Here is an 18,853-nt window from a genome sequence, read left to right on the forward strand (position 1 = left end):
GACCTGATTCTGCTCCCATTCAGGCCAATTTTCCACACTGATTTCAGCAGAGGGGGGCCCATACTCACCCAGAGACCCCACAAACACGCTCTGAGGGAGCTGAGGAAGGGTGCTGACACTGCAGACCAGCTCCAGTGTCTTCTGTCAGCTTGTTGTGTGAATCCAGCTTTGTTTGTGGAGAGTTCTTCCGATTTCCCCTGTTCCAAAGACCCACTCCTGTATCTTGTGCCAGTGCCAAAGATGTTGGAAAAACATGCCCAGCATACAGGAGCTGGAAAACAAAACTGAAGTGTTGTCTGGGGAGACCCCAAACCTGGTCAGAATTGGAGCTCTGTGGACCAGATTCTCCTTTATAGGAAATCAGTCTACTGTACTTAGTAAAGTTCCCCTACTTTAAATGCCTTGGTTTATTACTGTCAGGGTGGGAGGTTGCTGCAATGTGAGAACCTGACTGGTGGGAGGTTGGCAAAGGCTTGCGTGGGTTCATAATCCAGAAGGGCAGAGGGGAAGCAGCTGTTAATCAGTTGCTAGCAATAGCTCTTGATGCCCAGAGATGTGAATGGGGAATTTTCCTCTTATCCCAAGCCCTTTTCCTGCTCTTCTGCTCTGACCCAGGAGAGTAACAGAGCAATGCCCAGGGCCAGGGTCCCAAGACAAGCCCAGGAGCTCACTTGAGGAGACACAAAAGCAGGTTCTCCTTGGCCTGCCTAGCCACAACTCCCCAGGGTCAGCACAGCACGAGCACCTTCTGCAGCAGCACAGATACATCATCACTGCTGGGAATGATGCCTGAGAGCTGCACAGGGAACTCAGGAGGTTTTGGTCTGCCTGTGAACTGAGCTGCTAATTCCAGCTGTAGTGATACCTGCCTCCCAGCACTTGTCACCACTAAGAACCATTGTCTCTCCCTGGGCACCCTACAGCACATTGCCCTTGGCAGATGTGAGCTTCTTTGACGGCTACTCGCACTCTTGTGCACTAGTTTCCAGGTGTGCAAGGGCTTCCTCCTCTTAACAGAGATCCCTCCTCTCTACAGTGAGAGGGAGAAATGGGGTGGAGGAGGTACAAGAACAGCAGGGAGGTTGGAGGAAACCAGACGTGACAAGTGCTGAAGCAGAGCTCAGATCTGTGGTGGCTTCTCGCCAGATGAGATCACAGCTCCTGCGGAATCTTGTCTCCTTTTATTTCCTTAATATTTGACTTTCTTGCTTCCTCAAGAAGCAGGAATTGCTATCTTCAATCACTTGCTTTGAATACTGTCTGCATCTCAACCAACAGTGCAAACAGTGGCAGAGGGGGGTGACTGACAAATGCCAGTGTTTATGGTCTGCAACTGTTTGGGAAACTAACTAGGGATGGAGCCTGGATCAGAAGAGACCTTTCCAGCTCTCATCCTTGTGCATTTATGCTAGGATTATTGGAAGGGAGGTGGGATGGGGAATGACTTGGCATGCCTCCTTTCTTGTGGTCTGCATTCAGTAGTGCAGATTAGCTGTGGGATGTGGAAGTGGATCTCTTTTGAATGTCTGAAATTAAGCACGTAAATCCTTAAGAGCACAGAGTCTTAGGCTGGTACAGACTTTGTACATGTGCTTTATGCCCGACTGAGACCAACCTTGCAGCTGTAAGCTGGTGGAATGTAGCAAGACAAAGGGGATGCTATCACTTTGCATTTTGGGGGGTGTATAAAGACAGGCAGATAGAAAACATGCAGCTTTCTATGCCCGGGGGAGACAGAGAGAGTAAACACTCTGCCCGGAAACATGTACGTGCTGCATGCAGGCTCTGCCTGTGGGAATTAAGGGAGACAATGCAACAGATAGTGAACAATGAGTGTCTGTAATGTACAGCAACAAAGCCAAAGTAACCCAGTGTGCTGCAGAACAGAGAAAGAGACTGTTAAAACAGCAGCCTCATGAGGTAGAAACCCTGCCAAGCCTGCTTAGAGGACAATCAACAAGCCCTTCTCAGCTGGAAGATGGCTCAATGTGGTGGAAAAAGGGTAAGGAGAGTGGGATGAAGGAGGAAAAAAGGCATCCCCAGGGGCCCTTTGCAGGAACAAAAAGTAGTCCTCTTCCTTTTAGTTAGCCTCTGCCTGTGAATTCAGATGTCAGCACAGTCAGTACAACACTTCATGACCTGCAACACAAGTAAATGGGGCTTTGGAATGAAAGGAAACCCTGAAACCCTCTATCTGTACCAAAGCGGAATCCAGGTATTTTGCTTTACATTCACCAGGCGAGGAGGGGCCTGTTGTGGTGTCTCCTGTCCCTGTTCCTTTGCCTTCAGCACAGGGTGCTGAGAGTGAAGTGGCTGCCTTAAAGAATGGGATGTACCTAACTGGAGCTCTTGGATGCAGAAAATGCTCTACAAACTTCCAATCCGATTTTGGAGCAACCTTTACAACATCAGCTGGTTGCCCAGTTACCTCTGAGGTATATGTACTGCAGATGTGACTACCCCTTAATGCCAGGAGCACCCCCTTAAAATCATGGTAGCTTTACTGGCTGATAGCTGCAGTTAAAGGCACACATGACAACACTCCTTTTGCTCACTGCACCATATGTCACAAGCCTAGAGCAGGGGGCTAAGCACATGGCTGCAGTCTGTGCATGAGAAGCCCCTGGGAGTGGGGAAGCAGGAAAAAGAAGAGTTCCTTGCCTCTGATGGAGGGCCATGAATGGAGAATGGTAACAACCAGGATAATACAGAATAGCAGCTGTGGAGTATCCCTGTGCCATAGATCAGTGCTCAGCTCTGCTCTGTGTGTGACTCACGAGGAGCTGCAGCAGAGCTGGTGTGAGGGGCTCAGCTGTGTTGGTCTGTGCCCCCGGAACCGTGCAGGACAAGGCTGGGAATGGGGTTTCCCGCAGCGTGAGGGAGCAGCTCCCTCTGCTGCCGGCAGGCTCGGCTCCAGAGCACCTCTTTACCCATAGACACCCAAGTGCTTGCAGAGGGGAAGCAGCTCCCGAACAGCATCTACAGCAACGTCCCTCTGCGAGTCAAAACACTGCAGCGTGTGGTGGTTTGTCAGACAGTTTGGTCACGTCCGAGCACTGCTGTTAGGAAAGGAGATGCCAGGCAGCATCTGCTTGCGGCAGATAATGGCAGTAAGAACAGGCCCTGGCTTTGTGCTCCAAAGCTTTCAACTGCTGCTGTTCCCAGCAAGTGTTTGGCTGCTCCTGTTTGATGGGCATGACTCGATACACACAGGGATGCTTCAGGATGAAGCTCTCCATTCCCCCAGCAGCATTCCTCCAGCCTCTTCCAAATCTCCTATCCCCATGAGGCAGCTAATTTACCATTGCTGCAGAGCAGGAGGAAAGGGGAACTCAGGCGAGCAACGTGACTCACCCTGTGAATCAGTGGCAGTGTTCTGCCCTTTCAGCTCTCTCCTGCTAACCACAGACCAGCGATACCCATGGGACTGGGAACACAAGGAAGGACTCCTGACTCCTTTCCCTCTGCAATGCCACTGTGGGGCACACGGCGTGATGCTGTGTCATGACCAAACTGGCTCTCTAGGAAGCTGTGGGATGATGCAGGATCCATGCAGTCAGATGAATCCTATGAAAGATGAAAACCATCCATGGTTTTTCCCCTCCCTTTTGCTGAGGACTTTTGCTTTTCCCAAATTAAGCTGGTCATGTCTATTCCATAAGCACATTCCCAAATGGAATATGCACACCTCAGACACAGAGTATTTGGTCTCTTCCTCCCGTTTCCTCCCTCTCCCTGAATCTGACCCCAGGTTTCCCTTCTTCATGTGGGGAAACTTATTTATGGTACCAGCTGCAGCTCCAGTCCCCCCCAGCTCAGCCAGCACGAGGTATTTGTATCCATCACCAGGATCCCTGCAATCAGCCAGGGAAGCCTGCCCACGTCTGCAATCACAGACAGGACTGGGCCAGCCCATAGCACATCACATGTAAGAAAAGCAAAGCATTAAAAAAATGCCTGAATCCCCTTAAAAATAGGTTGGGATGTACAGAAAAGAACGTGCTGTGTCTGAGCACAGGTCTCATCTCAGCAACAGCACCACCGCTCCTTCACACGAGACCCAGACCAGTCTGTGGCTGAGGAGATGCCTGCAGAGAGGGAGCCCTGTTCAAGGAACATCTGAGGCATGTCTGGTGACAGCGGCATCAGGACACAGCTCCTGCGGGGAATTCCTGCCTGGCACAGCAGAGCCCGCAGGGAGCAGCCTGAGGGCACAGGCCTGGCACAGGGAGCTCGCAGGGGAGCCTGGGGCTGCGGTGCTACAGGACATGCTGCCAGCTCTCTGCAGGGGGAGCGCCTGGAATGAACTGGGTCCGTTTGTTACCCACAGACATCTCATAAGGCAGCTTGTTTGGGATTGCTCAGGCTCCTCAATGTACCGGTTTTAACTCGCTCCCCTCTGTCTCCTTCTTTGCCCTTTTTAGGGGACAGAAAGGCAATAAACCAGATCCCTACTAAGGCAGGTGATGAATCCAGAGGCCAAATCTTACTGAGGATTGCTCTGAGCTGTGGCCAAAAGAGAGCTCAAGCAGAACACCAAAATCTTTGTTTTGAAGAGCATTAAGAGTTTTGCTGTTTCTGCCACCACTGCCTCTGCTCCCTGTGTTTGGGGAGGATTCGCTAATCCTGTAACTGCTTTGGGTACCTCTTTTCAGTGCTGTGCAATGTCTAAACTAGAACAGAATTCTCTCAAACTAGAATTAAAACACTTCTGACCTGGACGTGCCAGCCCTGTGACTCAGCTGTTGAATCTCCTCACTTGCACAGCCATCTTCCAATGTACGGGTATTTTAGTTGATGCAGCATTACCAACAGCATCACAGAGTATCATACACATCATAGCAACATACCTGGACACCAAAGGGAGCACTGAAGAGGATTTGGACACTGAAGAGAGTAAGACCTGTACCACTTGGTACTATAGAAATGCTCTGCTCTGTCAGCAGCCAGGAATGTCCTGAAACCTCACAAGAGTCTGTGAGTGACAGTGCCCTTTCAGAGGCCAGGCCTCTGTGCTGGGACATTGCCAGAGCTTGTTCTTGAAGTTCCACTGCATCAGCTCAGCTCAGACCTTGAATAGATTAGACACAGCTCTATAGAGTCTATGTTATTAAGCAACTCTGTATTGGGGTGATGGTATCTATGCAACTCAAGGGGTAAATACAGCTTAGCAGAGACTTTCTGAAGTCTTTCCTGTTAATTTCAGGACCCTGCAAAGAATTGGGTGATTCCATCTTCTCGTCTTAAAAGGGCTTTGGCTGCTCCTCTGGGTTGCAAAGTCCTGGCCTCATTTGGATGATACACAATAAAAGTCAGTGAACATTTAAGCCTGCACATCAGAAATCCAACATTGTCTTCCTTGTACAACTAGAGCTTGAAAACTTCACCCACCCAAAGGACAGGGAAAACCCCAGAGAGACCACCAGACACTGACAGAAATGCAAAGACACTTGCATTAAAATCCATTATTTTTTTATAAATATAAGTCTCCATTTATTACACAAGGCAAAAAGAATCGCAACATTTTACTCATGGAAAAAGAAAATTTTACAACTTGATGTATAAAAGTTGAAAAACTAATTACTTCCAGTTTAGTCTCCTGTAAAACACAGCAATAATCACAGCACTGAATTCTTGGAATGCACTTTCATTTAAAAACCCAATAAAATTGGTATCAATACTCACTTAGGAGAGAAGCAGACTCTAAGAAGTTACCCCAAGGAGTTGCTTTTGCAAGGAAAGGTTAACACAAGCTCGCTAGAAGGTGCACATCTATTAATAGCTTTCTGACACAAAAATAGCACTGCTTCCTTGGCCTGAGGCCCCGTGGATTTCTACCATTCTTCCTCATTAGATTCACTGCTCATTTAACCCTCTTCCCATCAGCCGCCTCTCGCTTGCCAGTCACAGATGTGATGTACTTAAAAAGACTTGGGTTTCATTTGGCAAAGGTGAAGTATGGGAATTGTCTGTGTAAAGGAAAAGAGCTGTAAAAAAGCCCCAAATCCCCAAGGAATCCAGACAGTGTTCACAGAGGAAAGCGTGTGTGAGCTTTTACTGGCTTTAATAAAGTCTAGGGTGAATTTTTGGGAGCCCCCATTAGAGACTTCACAAATGAATCCTGTTTTCAGCTGGGAAGAGTAAAAAAAACCCTCCACGTGCTAATGTAAAAGTGCAAATAAACCTCTGTGAAATCAGTGCTTATTCTAATAGGTGCCAGACAAATATTACCAACAAGTGTGCAGAAATAGGAAACCACCAATGCCATAGTCATCCATAAAGTAGCAATAAACTCTGTCATTCATCACAAGATATTTATTCTTACATAGGCCAATTTTCTACTAAAACTTGTTCCTTCGCACCAAATGAACTGGAATGAAGTTATTAACATGGCAGGTTTTGTTTCAAACATGAAAAATAATGTTTGAGTTTATGGACATACCAGACCTAAAACATCTTCCTCTGCATGGCTGTTTCAGCCACTCTGTTATATTCTGGAGCCAGTGTTTGCCAGCACTCATCTAGGAAGAGAGTTAACTCCTAGGTGTACGCTCTTACTGCAGCCTCCACTGTCAGCATAGCCACTTGACAAGCCAGTCCTGCAGCAAGACGCTCTCCCTCCTCCTGCTTTTTTAGGCTACTCTCTTCCCCTGGCATTTACTTTCACCCCTTGTTGTTTGTGCTTGTAGTTGAGGCTGCCTGTAACCATGAAACAGGCAGGAGCGCTTATTCATGAACACCCACAAGAGATGGATAACCAGCCATCCCAGTTGCCAAAACAGACCAGTTAAAGGCACTTGTGTCTCTTCTGCCTTTGAACTCTTGAGAAAGCTACTCCACCACAGCTCCCCTTCCTTCCCATGCTATAGCAACGCGATGCGCATCAGTGCAACTCAGCTTAGTCAAATACATGTAAACTGCAGCTTTTCTGGACCATCTGCAAGGTGTAGGGGGTGTATGCCAGGAATCACAGCCATTCCCTGAGAATTTGGCCTTTTCCAAGGTCTTCTGCCTGGTTATGTTCTCCCTGGCTCTGTGGGCTGAGGCAGTGCTGCAAGCACCAGGCTCTCTAGAGCTTGTGCAGCGCACTTACCTGTGCAGCCAGCAGAGGCAATTCTGATTCTGGAGGTCCAGGCGCCATCTCCTGTCAGAATTGGGGTCCCTGCAGAGCCCTCAGGCCTTGGGTCACACACACACACACACACACAGAGCTACTTCTCTGTGGAAGCAGGGCCAGCATCCTGGGAAGGTGAAAATTAGGGAGAATGAGGTCTCTAGGTAGGACTGGATGTCTCCAACCCCTGCTGTGAGCAACAGGACTACACATATCTATAACCACGTACTGCTGTCCTGTCAGAGATGCAACTGCTAGTTCCGTGTGCTCAAGGGATAAGCACAAACTTCCCTCCCTTCTAAATCAGTCTCTTTGAGTACAAACCCCATCACCACCATCTGCAAACACTGTAACTACGTTAATGTGTGCTGTACTGACAGATACGTGGATAGTTTATAAAGCCGCCTCTCGTAGTTTTATAAGCCATGGCAAGCCTCAGTTCTGAGGACAGGGAAAAGGTCATTTCAGAGAATGAGACAAAGACAGCTAAAGAAAACATTTCTTTGCTAGCTAAGCCCAAACAACCCTGAACACCAAGCTTTTCCCTCAACAATTACTGCACTTCAGCCAAATAACAGCTCTGGGAATGCCACATTCCTCACCCTGTCCCCATTATTCTAACAGCATAAAAAGCAATGTCTTCCTTCTCCATCCCCATGGTACCAGCTCTGCACTTAATGAAAGCAGCAAATTACTGCTTATAACCTCAGCCTCTGCTGCTGGGCAATTTGCAAAGACTCAGGACCACACGGGGCTCACAGAGCAGTGTCACCATTTAGGGGCTCCATACCACGGAAGCAGATGGGTGTCTGCTTCCAGTCATAGTCCATGTCTGGCTGACACCCACATGGGCTGCACACACATGAGACTACAGACCCGTGGGCACAGAACCATCATTTTACTGAGACAATGACACTGTCCTGACCAGACTGACCAGGGTAAGGGATAAACATGTTATCACTGTCTTTTAGCCTGAGAATTAAAACAATAACCATAAAACTTGGCAGGTACTTAGTTTAACAAGTCTCCTGTAGTGCCTGTGAGGTAGTTAAATAATGCTAATGACCACAAAGGCCTGACAGGGAAAACTGAGGCACTTAAGGTGAGGTAATCTGTCCAAAGTCGCAGTCAGAATGCCTATGAGAGCCAGAAATGCTGCCTTGGGCTCCTGGCTCCTACTTAGCTCTGAACACTGAGCCGAGCTCCTTTCCTGGCTCAGATGTCAGAGGCACTGCAGGCCACGGGTTAGAGAAGTCCTTCAGTGATGAAGCTGCTGCTGGCAACAGGAAAACATGGACATTGTGTAGGAAAAGCCACGCAGACAAGGGAGGAGGGACACTGTGAAGGCATCACCCCAGCAGAGCTTCATAATCCACATACCACACAAGCTGCCCGGGGCTGGGGCTGACACCCGAGGCGGGCCATTTCCTGGGCTCGTGGCCCACTCTGCTGAGCAGGGTGGTGATGTCGTGCTTACCCTTCCCCAGGACCAGCACAAACACCCGCCTGGCCTTGTTGATGAGGGGCAGGCTCAGGCTCATCCTTTGGTGAGGTTTGACAGGGCTTTCAGTCAGCACCACAGTCTGAGCCCCTTCCAAACCATCTTCAGAGTGGGGGAAGAGCGAGGCAGTGTGCCCATCAGTGCCCACCCCCAGCAGCACCAGGTCAAAGCTGGCATTGGCCACCAGGGCCATGATCTCCTTGGCATACAGCTCCGTGCCCCTGTCCTCTTCCACACAGAGACGCTGGTTCAGGTGCACAGGCATGGGGTGGACATTGAAGTAGGGCACCCTGACGCTCTGGAGGAGGTGGTTGTGCAAGCTGAAGAAGTTGGACTCTGTGTCGGTGAGGGGGACACAGCGTTCATCCACCAGCCAGATGTGGGTGTGCTTCCATGGGAAGGTGTAATGGTGTCTGGCCAGCCGCTGGAATAGGACCACTGGGCTGGAGCCACCTGAGAGGGCCAGGTGGAACTGCCCAGCACGTGCCACAGTCCTGCTTGCTGCCTCCTCCATGTCAGAAGCCAGCTGGGAAATCAGGTCCTCAGACCATGCTGAGACCAGGGGGCTTTGCCGAAACTTGGACCGGATGGTCCTGAAATCACTTGGCATCAGCCTGATGGGGTTCAGCAGTTCCGATGGCTCTGCCACAGTGAATGCCACCTCCCCACTTACCATTTCAAAGTCTAAGAGGTGCTGGTTCTCCGCACCCCCCGGGTAGAGGCGCAGGGGCTGGCTGGAGATGCTGTTCAGCAGCGGTGTCCAGAATGTCCAAGAGGCCAGCAGGCTCTCAGTGGTAATGAAGAAGTCCTTCCTGCCGTGGTAGATGTTGGAGATGAGCACAGAATGCGCATCTCTCTCCTTCACAGGCACATACACATAGTAATCAGACAAGGGGTGTCCAAAGATGCGCAGGTCTGACCGACCCACTTCTTCTCTCCAGCTGCCTTCTGGCATGATGGGCCTGAAGAGGTTCCTGCTCACCAGCACTGCAGGGGTGCTGAGGGCACCATGCCCAATGTAGAAGATGATCTGCTTGGCTTTACACTGGCTGTGCCCTGCATCCCGCAGAGTCTCGCTCTGAGTGCAGTAGGCCTGGTTCTTGAAGAGAACCCGGACATAACCCACCCGTTCATCCAGGGCTTTCCCAGAAGTGAGGAGGAAGGGGACCCCTTCCCACCGCAGGCTGCCACTGTGAACCAGTACACCTGAAAAGACAGTGCTACCCAATTAAACCTCAATAGCAAGCAGATTTGAGGGGATCTCTATCACTTACTTATCATTCTCCTTCCTGAGGTCCCAGAAATCTTGGCATCCACTGTGTTCCTTGCTCCACATTCAGTCCTTTCATATCACTGCACTAACTGCCCTCCAGCTGCCCTGCTATGCTTCCCACAGGCCTGATAAGCTTCCTTTCATCTTGCATGAAACCAGTTTCTAAGCACGAGTATCACTCAGACAAAATCTTTCATGTTGAGAAGACATAGCATGGCCAGAAATGGCATTGTGGTCTACTAATCACAGAGAAGTGCCAATGCTTTACCCCTCAGATGCAGAGAACAACCTGTCTTTAGGAAAAGGCAAAGCAGTTTGCAGGCCATTTCTAAAAATAACACAGAGATCTTATCAAGAATAATGGGACTTGGCTCTTATGCAATGCTTCATTCCCTGGATCATTAGTAAACTAACATGACAACAGTATTATCTTGTTACACCTCCCAGTTACTGTGCTGGCAGATGCCTGGAGACATCCCTGTGTCAGCGGTGAGGTCCAGAGTCACGGATCCAGTATCAGCACACAACGACTCCCATCTCTTGCTCTCATCAGCTCTAGACTATTCCCCACTCCAGAGCCCAGATCAAACTCTCACCTGCAAAGGTTGGCGTTGTGCTGATGTAGTCTTGGGCCTTCTGCAGTTCCTCCTGTACTTGGCTGGCATAAGCCTGATACTGACCCAACACAGCACTGTTTTTCTCCAGGCCCCACAAGGACTGGAAGGCCTGCAGCTTGCACTGCAGAACCTCTTCAGGCCTGCTCACGTTGGCTGGGAGCTCCATGGTCAGGAACATCAGGGCTTCGGTGAGGTGGTTCTGCAGCACGTCCCGGATGACTCCATACTGCTCATAGAAGCTGGTGCGGCCTGAGGAGGAACAGGAGGTAAGATGCTGGTGAGCTGATGGTTTTCTTGCAGACCTGCCCTCTGCATGTGTAATGTGTGTGCCAAGGAGAACAAAGAGCACAAGTCCTAGCTGGTTTGCACCAAGCTCCTCTTCTCCTGGCGCAGTAATTAACTTGAAGCTACCAAACTCAGAGAAGTTGTGGACATCTCATCACTGGATGTGTTCAAGGTCTGGTTGGACAGGGCTTGGAGCAACTTGGTCTACTGAAAGATGTCTCTGCTCACAGCAGGGAGTTGGACTAGATGATCTTCAAAGGTCCCTTTCAACCCAAACCATTGTATGATTTGAAGCCTTTGCTCTCCCTCCAGAGGGGCTTCCAAATTGTCTCTGCTACTAAAATAGAGATAAAAGGTTCTAGGAGACTGCTTGTTCTCCACAGAGCCAGACATAATCCTCCTTTTGGGCGCTTACAGAGCCTAAACTCAGCAGGAGTAACGCTCTTGCTGAGTTCACAGAGAAGGCAGCTTTGCTTTCTTGGCCTGCTCATGCTTTCAGGAGCTGCAGTCTGTGACTGGCAGCAATGTCCAGCTCAAACCTCTCACACACAGCATGATGTGTAACCATCACCCTGACACTCCTGTCCCACAGGTCACAGCACCCAGGCCTTGGACTCTACACAGCGTGCAGTTATACACAAAAGCTTTGTCAGAGTAGCTGGAAAGCAGGGTCAGAGCAGGGACCCCAGCAGATCCAAGCAATAAGCACTGCTCTTCGTTGTCTCTTTTCCCCTGTTTTCATGTCCTAAGAAAGCTCTGGCTCAGCCTTCAGAGACAAAATTCCATGCACAAATCCCTGCTTCTCCTCCCCTGCCTGACCTCTCATGCAGATGGGAACAGGAGAAGGACAACAGATTTAGGAAGAAAGTGACTCAAACAGATGCCTTTCTGCAGTCCAGAAGCAGCAGGCTGCACACTGCAGACTGCATCACAGCCATAGGCTTTCCCTATTGATTGATACATTTATCTCCCTTGCTCAGTTCCAAAGGCACATTCATTAATGTAATCAATGCTGCAGAACTGCTGGGAGCCAGGCTGCCAGAGGAAGCTGCACAGGGGAAAAAGACACCAAATGAAAACTCACAAAGTTGTTCAGAGCAGGGAGGGTACAGGGTTGGGGCTATGCACATACAACATTGTGCTCCCTAAATCCCTCTGCAGTGCATCCCTCTCCCACAAACAGCCCCAGGTGAGGTCTGGGCTGCAAAACCAAAGATTACTCAAGTTTGATAAAATTGCATTAATTGAGTTTGTGGTGTTTGAGGAAGGAATAGAGGGAGGGAGGAGAAAAAGAGAAGGTAAAGCGAGTGGAGAAGCAACCCTGATGTTGCAGAACCGAGGGCACCTGACATCCCAGTAAGTGCTGCGGGTGGCAGTCCAGCCCAGAGTGCTTTATGCTGAGCACTGCAGAGCAGATGCTGCAGCACTGCAGGGAGGGATTGCAGCCATGTCCTTCAGCAGGAGACCCATGCTAGCTACTTGGATTTTCTCTCTGCAATGCTCTTTCTTAATACAGAGAGGAAGGGCCAGAAACAGGCAGACAAACACAGGCTGAGCTAGGTACTTGGACTGATACCAACTAGCTGATAGGAGCAACATCCAGGCAAAAGATGCAAGAGCATCTTCCAAAGAACAGCACAAATGTATACTCAGTGTGAGCTTGGTAGCTAACAGGACAGGAATACTAAAGCGTTGTTGTTACAACAGCTGGAATGTTGCAGCTGAAGATTGCATCGATTCCAAATCCAGTGCTTTTTACCAAGATTTGGGATAGAAAACTAGGTACAATTCCCCCCAGAACTCTGCAATAGAAAAAGGTGTGGGATTCCGCCCCTGCTCCCAGCTGAACTGCAATGGGAATATTTTCTTGGAAGCAGCAATACTACCTGGAAGTGAGTCAGCCCCTAACATAGTCTGAGAGTCCCTCTCTGTATCTAGGGAGCAAAATACCACTTATCTGCTCTTTTTTGTTACTGCCCCAGCACTACCTCAAGGGCCACTTTCACATAAGTAATGAAGCTGTCAGTTGCCCTCATCCACCCTAGCTCTGCACACTCGCCTCACCAACCTTTAGCATCCACAGTCTCTTTCAAGACAACCTCCACTCTTTCCACATGACGTCGGTTCCAAATTGGATCCAGAAACTGTCGGTTCTGATCTCGAAAAGGCAGGATATGGGCTACAGCCTGTGAAGGGAGAAATCAAAGACCCAACAAAAACTCACCACATTGCCACAATATCTCTGCCTCACTGCCCCATCCAGCACTGGGATGCGCCCAGCTCTGGAGCGCTAACAGACATGTCACATAGCATAGAGCAGAGTGGGTCAGAGAGGAGAAAATCAGCAATAATGGGGTCTTCTGTGACTGTACACAGCAGACATTAAAGGTTTTTCTGAGGCATTTTGAGGTTTTATGTGTAAAGCCTGAACTACAAACTGCAAGGCACTCAGTTTCTGTCAAAGGACAAAGGGCTGAGTCAGACCATTCTGGGACTAACACACAAAGTGCTGAAATACATCAGATTAGATGCTTGCACCACTAAAGCCATCAGCTCTTTTGGGGAGAAAAGGAAAAGAAAGGGAACAGAGAAGAAATCCCATCTCTCAGTAGAGATGCTCTCCTTGCAGCCGGACATACAACCCCCTGTGTAAAATGTGATCACAGTGCCATGGCTGAAGCAAAATGTGGCATCACGTTCCTCTAAAAGAAGGATGCCATGTCCTTGAGCACATTCCCTCTGGGACAATACAGCTCCACAGCCTGAGCTGTCCCTGCAGCAGCCAGTCCTCCATGCCCTGAGTGGAGCACAGGGCAGGAAGAAACCTTCTCCTAAGCATCCTGCAAAACTAACATCCCATCAGCTCCACAGCATATCAAATTAAAAGCTGCTTCTAGAAGCCACAGCTAAGCAGAGAGGCCTGTGTGTAATGAGATGGGAGAACTAGGAGAGGGAGAGTGCATTGCTTATTCAGCGAAATCAAAGCCCTGACCTTGGTGAGAAGACCAGATGAATTCTGCATCTCTCCTTCATGCACACACACAGTTCACCCCTGCACCCTGGCCTCCCTCTGGAGAGGGGACCTCCATCACTCTGACTTTGTGATGCACATTTCCTCTGATCTGTGAGATTGGTAAGTACAGGATTCCATAGCAAACAGATGCTTGGGGACAAACTCAGTGGCTCTGCCTCAATTTGAGAGGGGAACAACACTCATTAGATGCTGAACTGACATCCAACACTCTCCCTGCACTAAGCCCCTCAACCTGCGCACTGCAAGCTGCTCACCTGCTTGCCAAGGTAGTGGTCCACCCGGTACATCTCCTCTTCCCTGAAGAAGCTCGTCAGCTCTGTCGCCAGCTGTTGGGCTGACTGCAGGTCGTGACCAAAAGGTTTCTCCAGCACCACACGTAACCAGGCTCCTGGGGGGGGTCTGCAGCTGCTGTTGATGTGCCGGGCAATCTCTGTGTAGGCAAATGGGGGTACTGAGAAGTAGAAGATCCTTCCAGCCTCCTTCAGCCCCTCCTGGCGAAGCAGTGTCTCAATCTCTCTGTTCAGCATAGTGTAGTTCTCGGCAGTCTTCAGCTGGTGGTATTGGCTCAGCTTAAGGAACTGGTCCTTGAGCACAGCACATCTGTTGGGAGACTCATCTGGGGGACAGGACAGCTTCTTCAGCACATCAAACATCAATCTCTGCCCCGGCTCCAGAGCCTTCAGTGCAGCCCCATGGAAGGTGAAGCTGTGGCCACTGCTCACTTGATCCAGGTAGAGTTGGAATAGACCCTGCCATAAATATTTCTTGGCCAAATCACCTGTGGCTCCCAGCAAGACCACTGAGATGTGGCCCTGGGATGCTTCAGCCAGTGATGGCAAGGCTCCCACAAACAACACTGTGCACAGGACTCTTCTCAGCATCTTGGGAGAGAAGAGGTAGGTCCAGGAAGACTAGAGGACAGGAATAAAAGAGGGAAAATCTGTCAGTATGTGTTGTAACACTGCAAAGCACAACATGAGGTACCTGCTTTCCCATGGCTGAACAGGATGCCTGCATGGATTCTGCACCCTCCATGATTTGAACCATGGTAGTAACTGGGGCTCTTGAGAAGATTGCAACCTCCTTATGCAAACCAAGAAGTGGAAACAGCATGTGCTTAATGTCTTTTGGTAGCATAAGCACTTTTCCCACAGCTGAGTTAAGGAAGTGTCAATGCCTTTAGCCTGTGAAGCTCAAGTCCATTTTAACATACATTTCAGAGCTGGCTACAGATGAACACATATGCCTGCAAATTAAGTCCTGCTTTCAACAACCTGCTGCTTAGGACTTTGCTCAAATGGTATTATGTTCTCTTGGCATTGCTTCATGTCAATATTGTCACAGCAGCTCAGAGACAAGCATGACCACCAGCAGTTCCAGGCTCCTCTTTAATACACTGACTTCAGTGACTCATGTGCAGCACCACGCTCATGAATGGAGCTGAATAAGGTCCTAATGAGTTACTGGGAGACAAATGATCTGATAAAACAACAGAGGGGAAGAAGTTTATTCCTAAAAATTGACTCTAGACATAATCCTCACGATGGTTGGGTATGTGGCCAGGAGACAATGTGGTTGTGTTCTGCTACTGCAGCTTCCCATCACTGAAGCGTGTGTGTCAGCACCCATTCTGGCCTCCTCCGCTCAGCACCCATGCAAACCACTGCAGCCAGCAGCAGCTGGACTCCCTGACCAAAATGCCCTTTTGCTCTTATTTAGTCTTGTTTCTCTAATCCAACATAAAGTTTTAAGAGAAACGACACATTTAGTTCTTGCACCTAGAAACACAGCAATTACTACGTCTCAAGAGAGATAAGCCGGAACAAGTGAGTAAACCATTATGCTGTTCTCATTACATCAAGTATTACTTCAGAAGCTCTTACACTGGCTATCTCATGCTTTGATTTTCCTGTTTGGAAGCTGTGTTCAGCTGGAGCACACCCTTCACAAGCACACAACAGTTAACTTCTCTAAAACTTCTGGTTCTGGTCAATACATTTATTCCTTTCATTTTTACCTGTGTGGGAAAACCAGGGATTTTTTGACAGCAAGAGGAAAAAGCACATGGTTTTGTTATACTGGTGCAGTGGTACTCTCAGTAGGCTTTGCACTGGCATGATATACCATGTTAAAGTGGTAGTTTAATGACCATACAACTGAGAAATGGGTCTTGGGTATGAGAATGAACATGATCATCTGCAGGCAGAGATAAGACAGTGTCTCATCAAGTCATACATTCACAGTCAGCTAGAAAACATATCAGGGTCTCCACTGCTCCAGTTACAGCTGTACCCATGCTCTAGGTCCAAAAGCTGTTAGCTTCTACCTGCCCAGACTTACTCAGGATTGTCTTTCCTAGGCTGGAGCAAAAGGCTTGGTCCTTGCTTCCCCTGAATGGCAGGGGGATAAAACACAGATGTTGTCCTAGCTCTTGACTGGCTCTCACTTTGGAATGCCCCCAGAAAAGACATTATTCCATCATAAAGTCGATACAGGATCTAAATCACATAAGGGATAACTAACAATAGGGAACTTCTGAATATGTCTCCCTGTCTGCAGCTTGAACTGGTCTCTCTAAACCTCGTGTTTCTCTCCCCAGCACTCACCTGGACAATACAGGACCTCCACAGAAACTGCAGCGGCAGAAGCAGCTGGAAACTTGTCTTCACAGCCCCTCCTGAGCGCCGGTCTCTTCTCCTGTGGCTGAGCTTACAGCAGACTCTGATCAGTGGCCTGGTGAGCAGGGGAGATAAGGGAGGTTGTTCCCTTTCTGGTAAACGAGAGGAAAGACCCAATTACAGCAGAGAAAAAAGGCACGTGTGTGTGCCAGCAGCATCCCAGCACATCTGACCTCTCAGCCATACACGCTGGCAGTGTTGTACCCCTGTTGTACACCTGTTGGCTCCTGGCTGTGAGCAGGCAAAATGCCAGCATACGTGGCAACTCCTGCTCCCAGAGTGTTTTCCTAACTCCTCTGCTTTGCATGTGAGCAGGGTGAAGGTCTCCAACTGAGATCCCAGTGACCCCCCTCAGGAGCAGTCCCCAGTCCAACTCTCAAGGGAAAGGGCTTCCCAAGGCTGGTGTGAGAAGGGGACAGACCTAATGAGCCCAAGGACAGCACCCATATGATGCTGCTGTGCCCTCTGGGCACCCTGGCTTCCCTCTCAAAGGTTAGCTGGCACTGAGACTCCTTGGCTTTTCCTTCCCCATTTCCTGCATGGAAATCACACAGCAGCTGACCATCACTTAGCAGACCACAGCTGCAGCCTGCTCTGCCACTGTCCAGTACACATTGCTGTGCTCTGGAGAACCTCAACAAGGTGTATCATAGACTGTAAACATAACTCATATCAAACCTCTCCTGGCCTTCCATTGTGACTGGTTCCCACCCCTCCCTTCTTGCTGTGCTATTTAAGCTCCATTTATCTGCTTAGGGAATTCAGCAAACAGTGCTGGCACTTACAGAAGGGCATCAAGCATGGCTCCTGCAGTACAAATAATTACCATTTCAAGCAGAGGTTTGCTCTTCCCTCCCCACTATGGGGTTATAATGCAGATGACAAACTTTCTCAATGCAATAAATTAATATTTACATTTGCTTAAGCAACCTGTGTTCCAGGAACTAAGAAGTCTGACATACTGCCCACTGCAGCCTGGCAAGTTACTGCCATGCTGCAGAGACTGCGCATGAAGAGCAGGTACCTACCATGAAGGAAGGGTTTGGGTGGATAATGCTTTTCTAATGTACCCAAGCAAATGAATTACTCAAGTAGTTTCCTGGCAGATGCAGCTACCCAGTCACTTGTATTCCCACAGTGACTGAAACCAGTTTCACAACACTCCCAATTGCAAAACGCTGTGCTGCACTGCCCAGAATAAGCACAGGAAACCCAGGGATGTGTTTTAATTTCACATCAGATAAGTTCCAGGTTGACAGGAGCCCATTGCAGGCCTTGGAAGCTCCCTTTGCTGTATGGAAAACATGAAAAAGGCCTTTTTTGTTACTGTTGCATCCCCACTGAAAAATAATTGACATGAACAATTGCATGGCCTGGGGCTGCCATGGGCTGCGCACAGGTAACACAGGAAGGGAAGAGTTACCAACGAGGATAAACATACTGGATATGCAAACACCAGAGCAGGAATGCTCCCACCATCAGCTGCCGGGAAGGTCAGAGGCTTAATGTGGAGACTCACATTAAAAGCAAGCTGAGGGATGGCATGAATTAGTGTTTGGCCTTTCCTGTCAAGCATCCAGCGCAGCACGGCCACAGCCTCACTCCAGGGCAAGCACACCCTGGCCCCAGCACGGTGACAGCAGCTCCGCTTCTACAGCCCTGGAACAGCCGAAGGACGGGGTCAGAGTGAGGAAAACGACGGGAGAGACCCGCATGTCATCACCCGCTGACGGCCCCGTGAGCCCCTCACCGCGGCACGCGTGGGACGGGCAGAGCCGCGCTCGGCAGCACCGGAGGAACCGGAGCCCCCGCAACCCGCTCCCGAAGACCCCTCCGCTTCCCGCCCCACCGCCGCCCCCCGCCCGTCCCGTCCAGCCCCGCTGCCCCACTCACCCACTCCGGGCCCGCGAGTGGGGCGGTGGCGGCGGCGGGTGCGGGCGGGCCCGACACAGCGCCCCGCCTGCCGGCGAGCTCCTCCCACCGCACAAAAACTCTGTGGTTGGCGTCAGATCTCACTGGGCAGTGGCAGTCGGGAGGGGAGAAAATCGCTGCTTAAAGGAGGTTTGGGGGTACAGAGCCTCCCCCGTTTGTTAACAACCCCCTTTGGCCAGCTCCAGCTGAGCACCGCCGCTGGCACTGTGCTCTGGGCACTGGTCTTAACGCTCCACACGGGGGTAGCATCAGATGTGTCTGCATGGTGCGCACTGCTGAAGAGCAGTTGGGCTGCTGAGGTTTGCCATGTACCATTAGACCAGAACCTCTGAGTTCTGAGGCCAGGGGCTGCAGTAACCAAAAGGAAAACTCTGTTTTTCCCAGTTGCATTGGCTGGTCTAACTTATGTATAAATATTC

General features: G+C 49.8%; 1 protein-coding gene across 2 annotated transcripts; it reads right to left on the reverse strand.

Moving 5' to 3' along the window:
• Nucleotides 1-6,300: 6,300 nt before the first annotated feature.
• H6PD (hexose-6-phosphate dehydrogenase/glucose 1-dehydrogenase) lies at nucleotides 6,301-18,448 on the reverse strand. 2 transcript variants are annotated; one of them, XM_031043900.2, is made up of 7 exons: nucleotides 18,396-18,448; nucleotides 18,022-18,161; nucleotides 16,431-16,557; nucleotides 14,079-14,735; nucleotides 12,859-12,976; nucleotides 10,485-10,754; nucleotides 6,301-9,821 (listed from the first exon to the last, which is right to left on the reverse strand). In XM_031043900.2, the coding sequence occupies exons 2-7, from the start codon at nucleotides 18,045-18,047 to the stop codon at nucleotides 8,464-8,466; spliced, it is 2,556 nt and encodes an 851-aa protein (XP_030899760.1). In that variant the 5' UTR covers nucleotides 18,048-18,161; nucleotides 18,396-18,448; the 3' UTR covers nucleotides 6,301-8,463. The 2 variants fall into 2 exon arrangements, with proteins under 2 accessions (XP_030899760.1, XP_005143314.1); XM_005143257.3 differs by lacking the exon at nucleotides 18,396-18,448 and having other exon boundaries at nucleotides 16,431-16,594; nucleotides 18,022-18,157.
• Between the last annotated feature and the right edge of the window lie 405 nt (nucleotides 18,449-18,853).

The sequence above is a fragment of the Melopsittacus undulatus genome, chromosome 12 (genome assembly GCF_012275295.1).
Source record: "Melopsittacus undulatus isolate bMelUnd1 chromosome 12, bMelUnd1.mat.Z, whole genome shotgun sequence".
In the NCBI taxonomy this organism is placed as follows: Eukaryota; Metazoa; Chordata; class Aves; order Psittaciformes; family Psittaculidae; genus Melopsittacus; species Melopsittacus undulatus.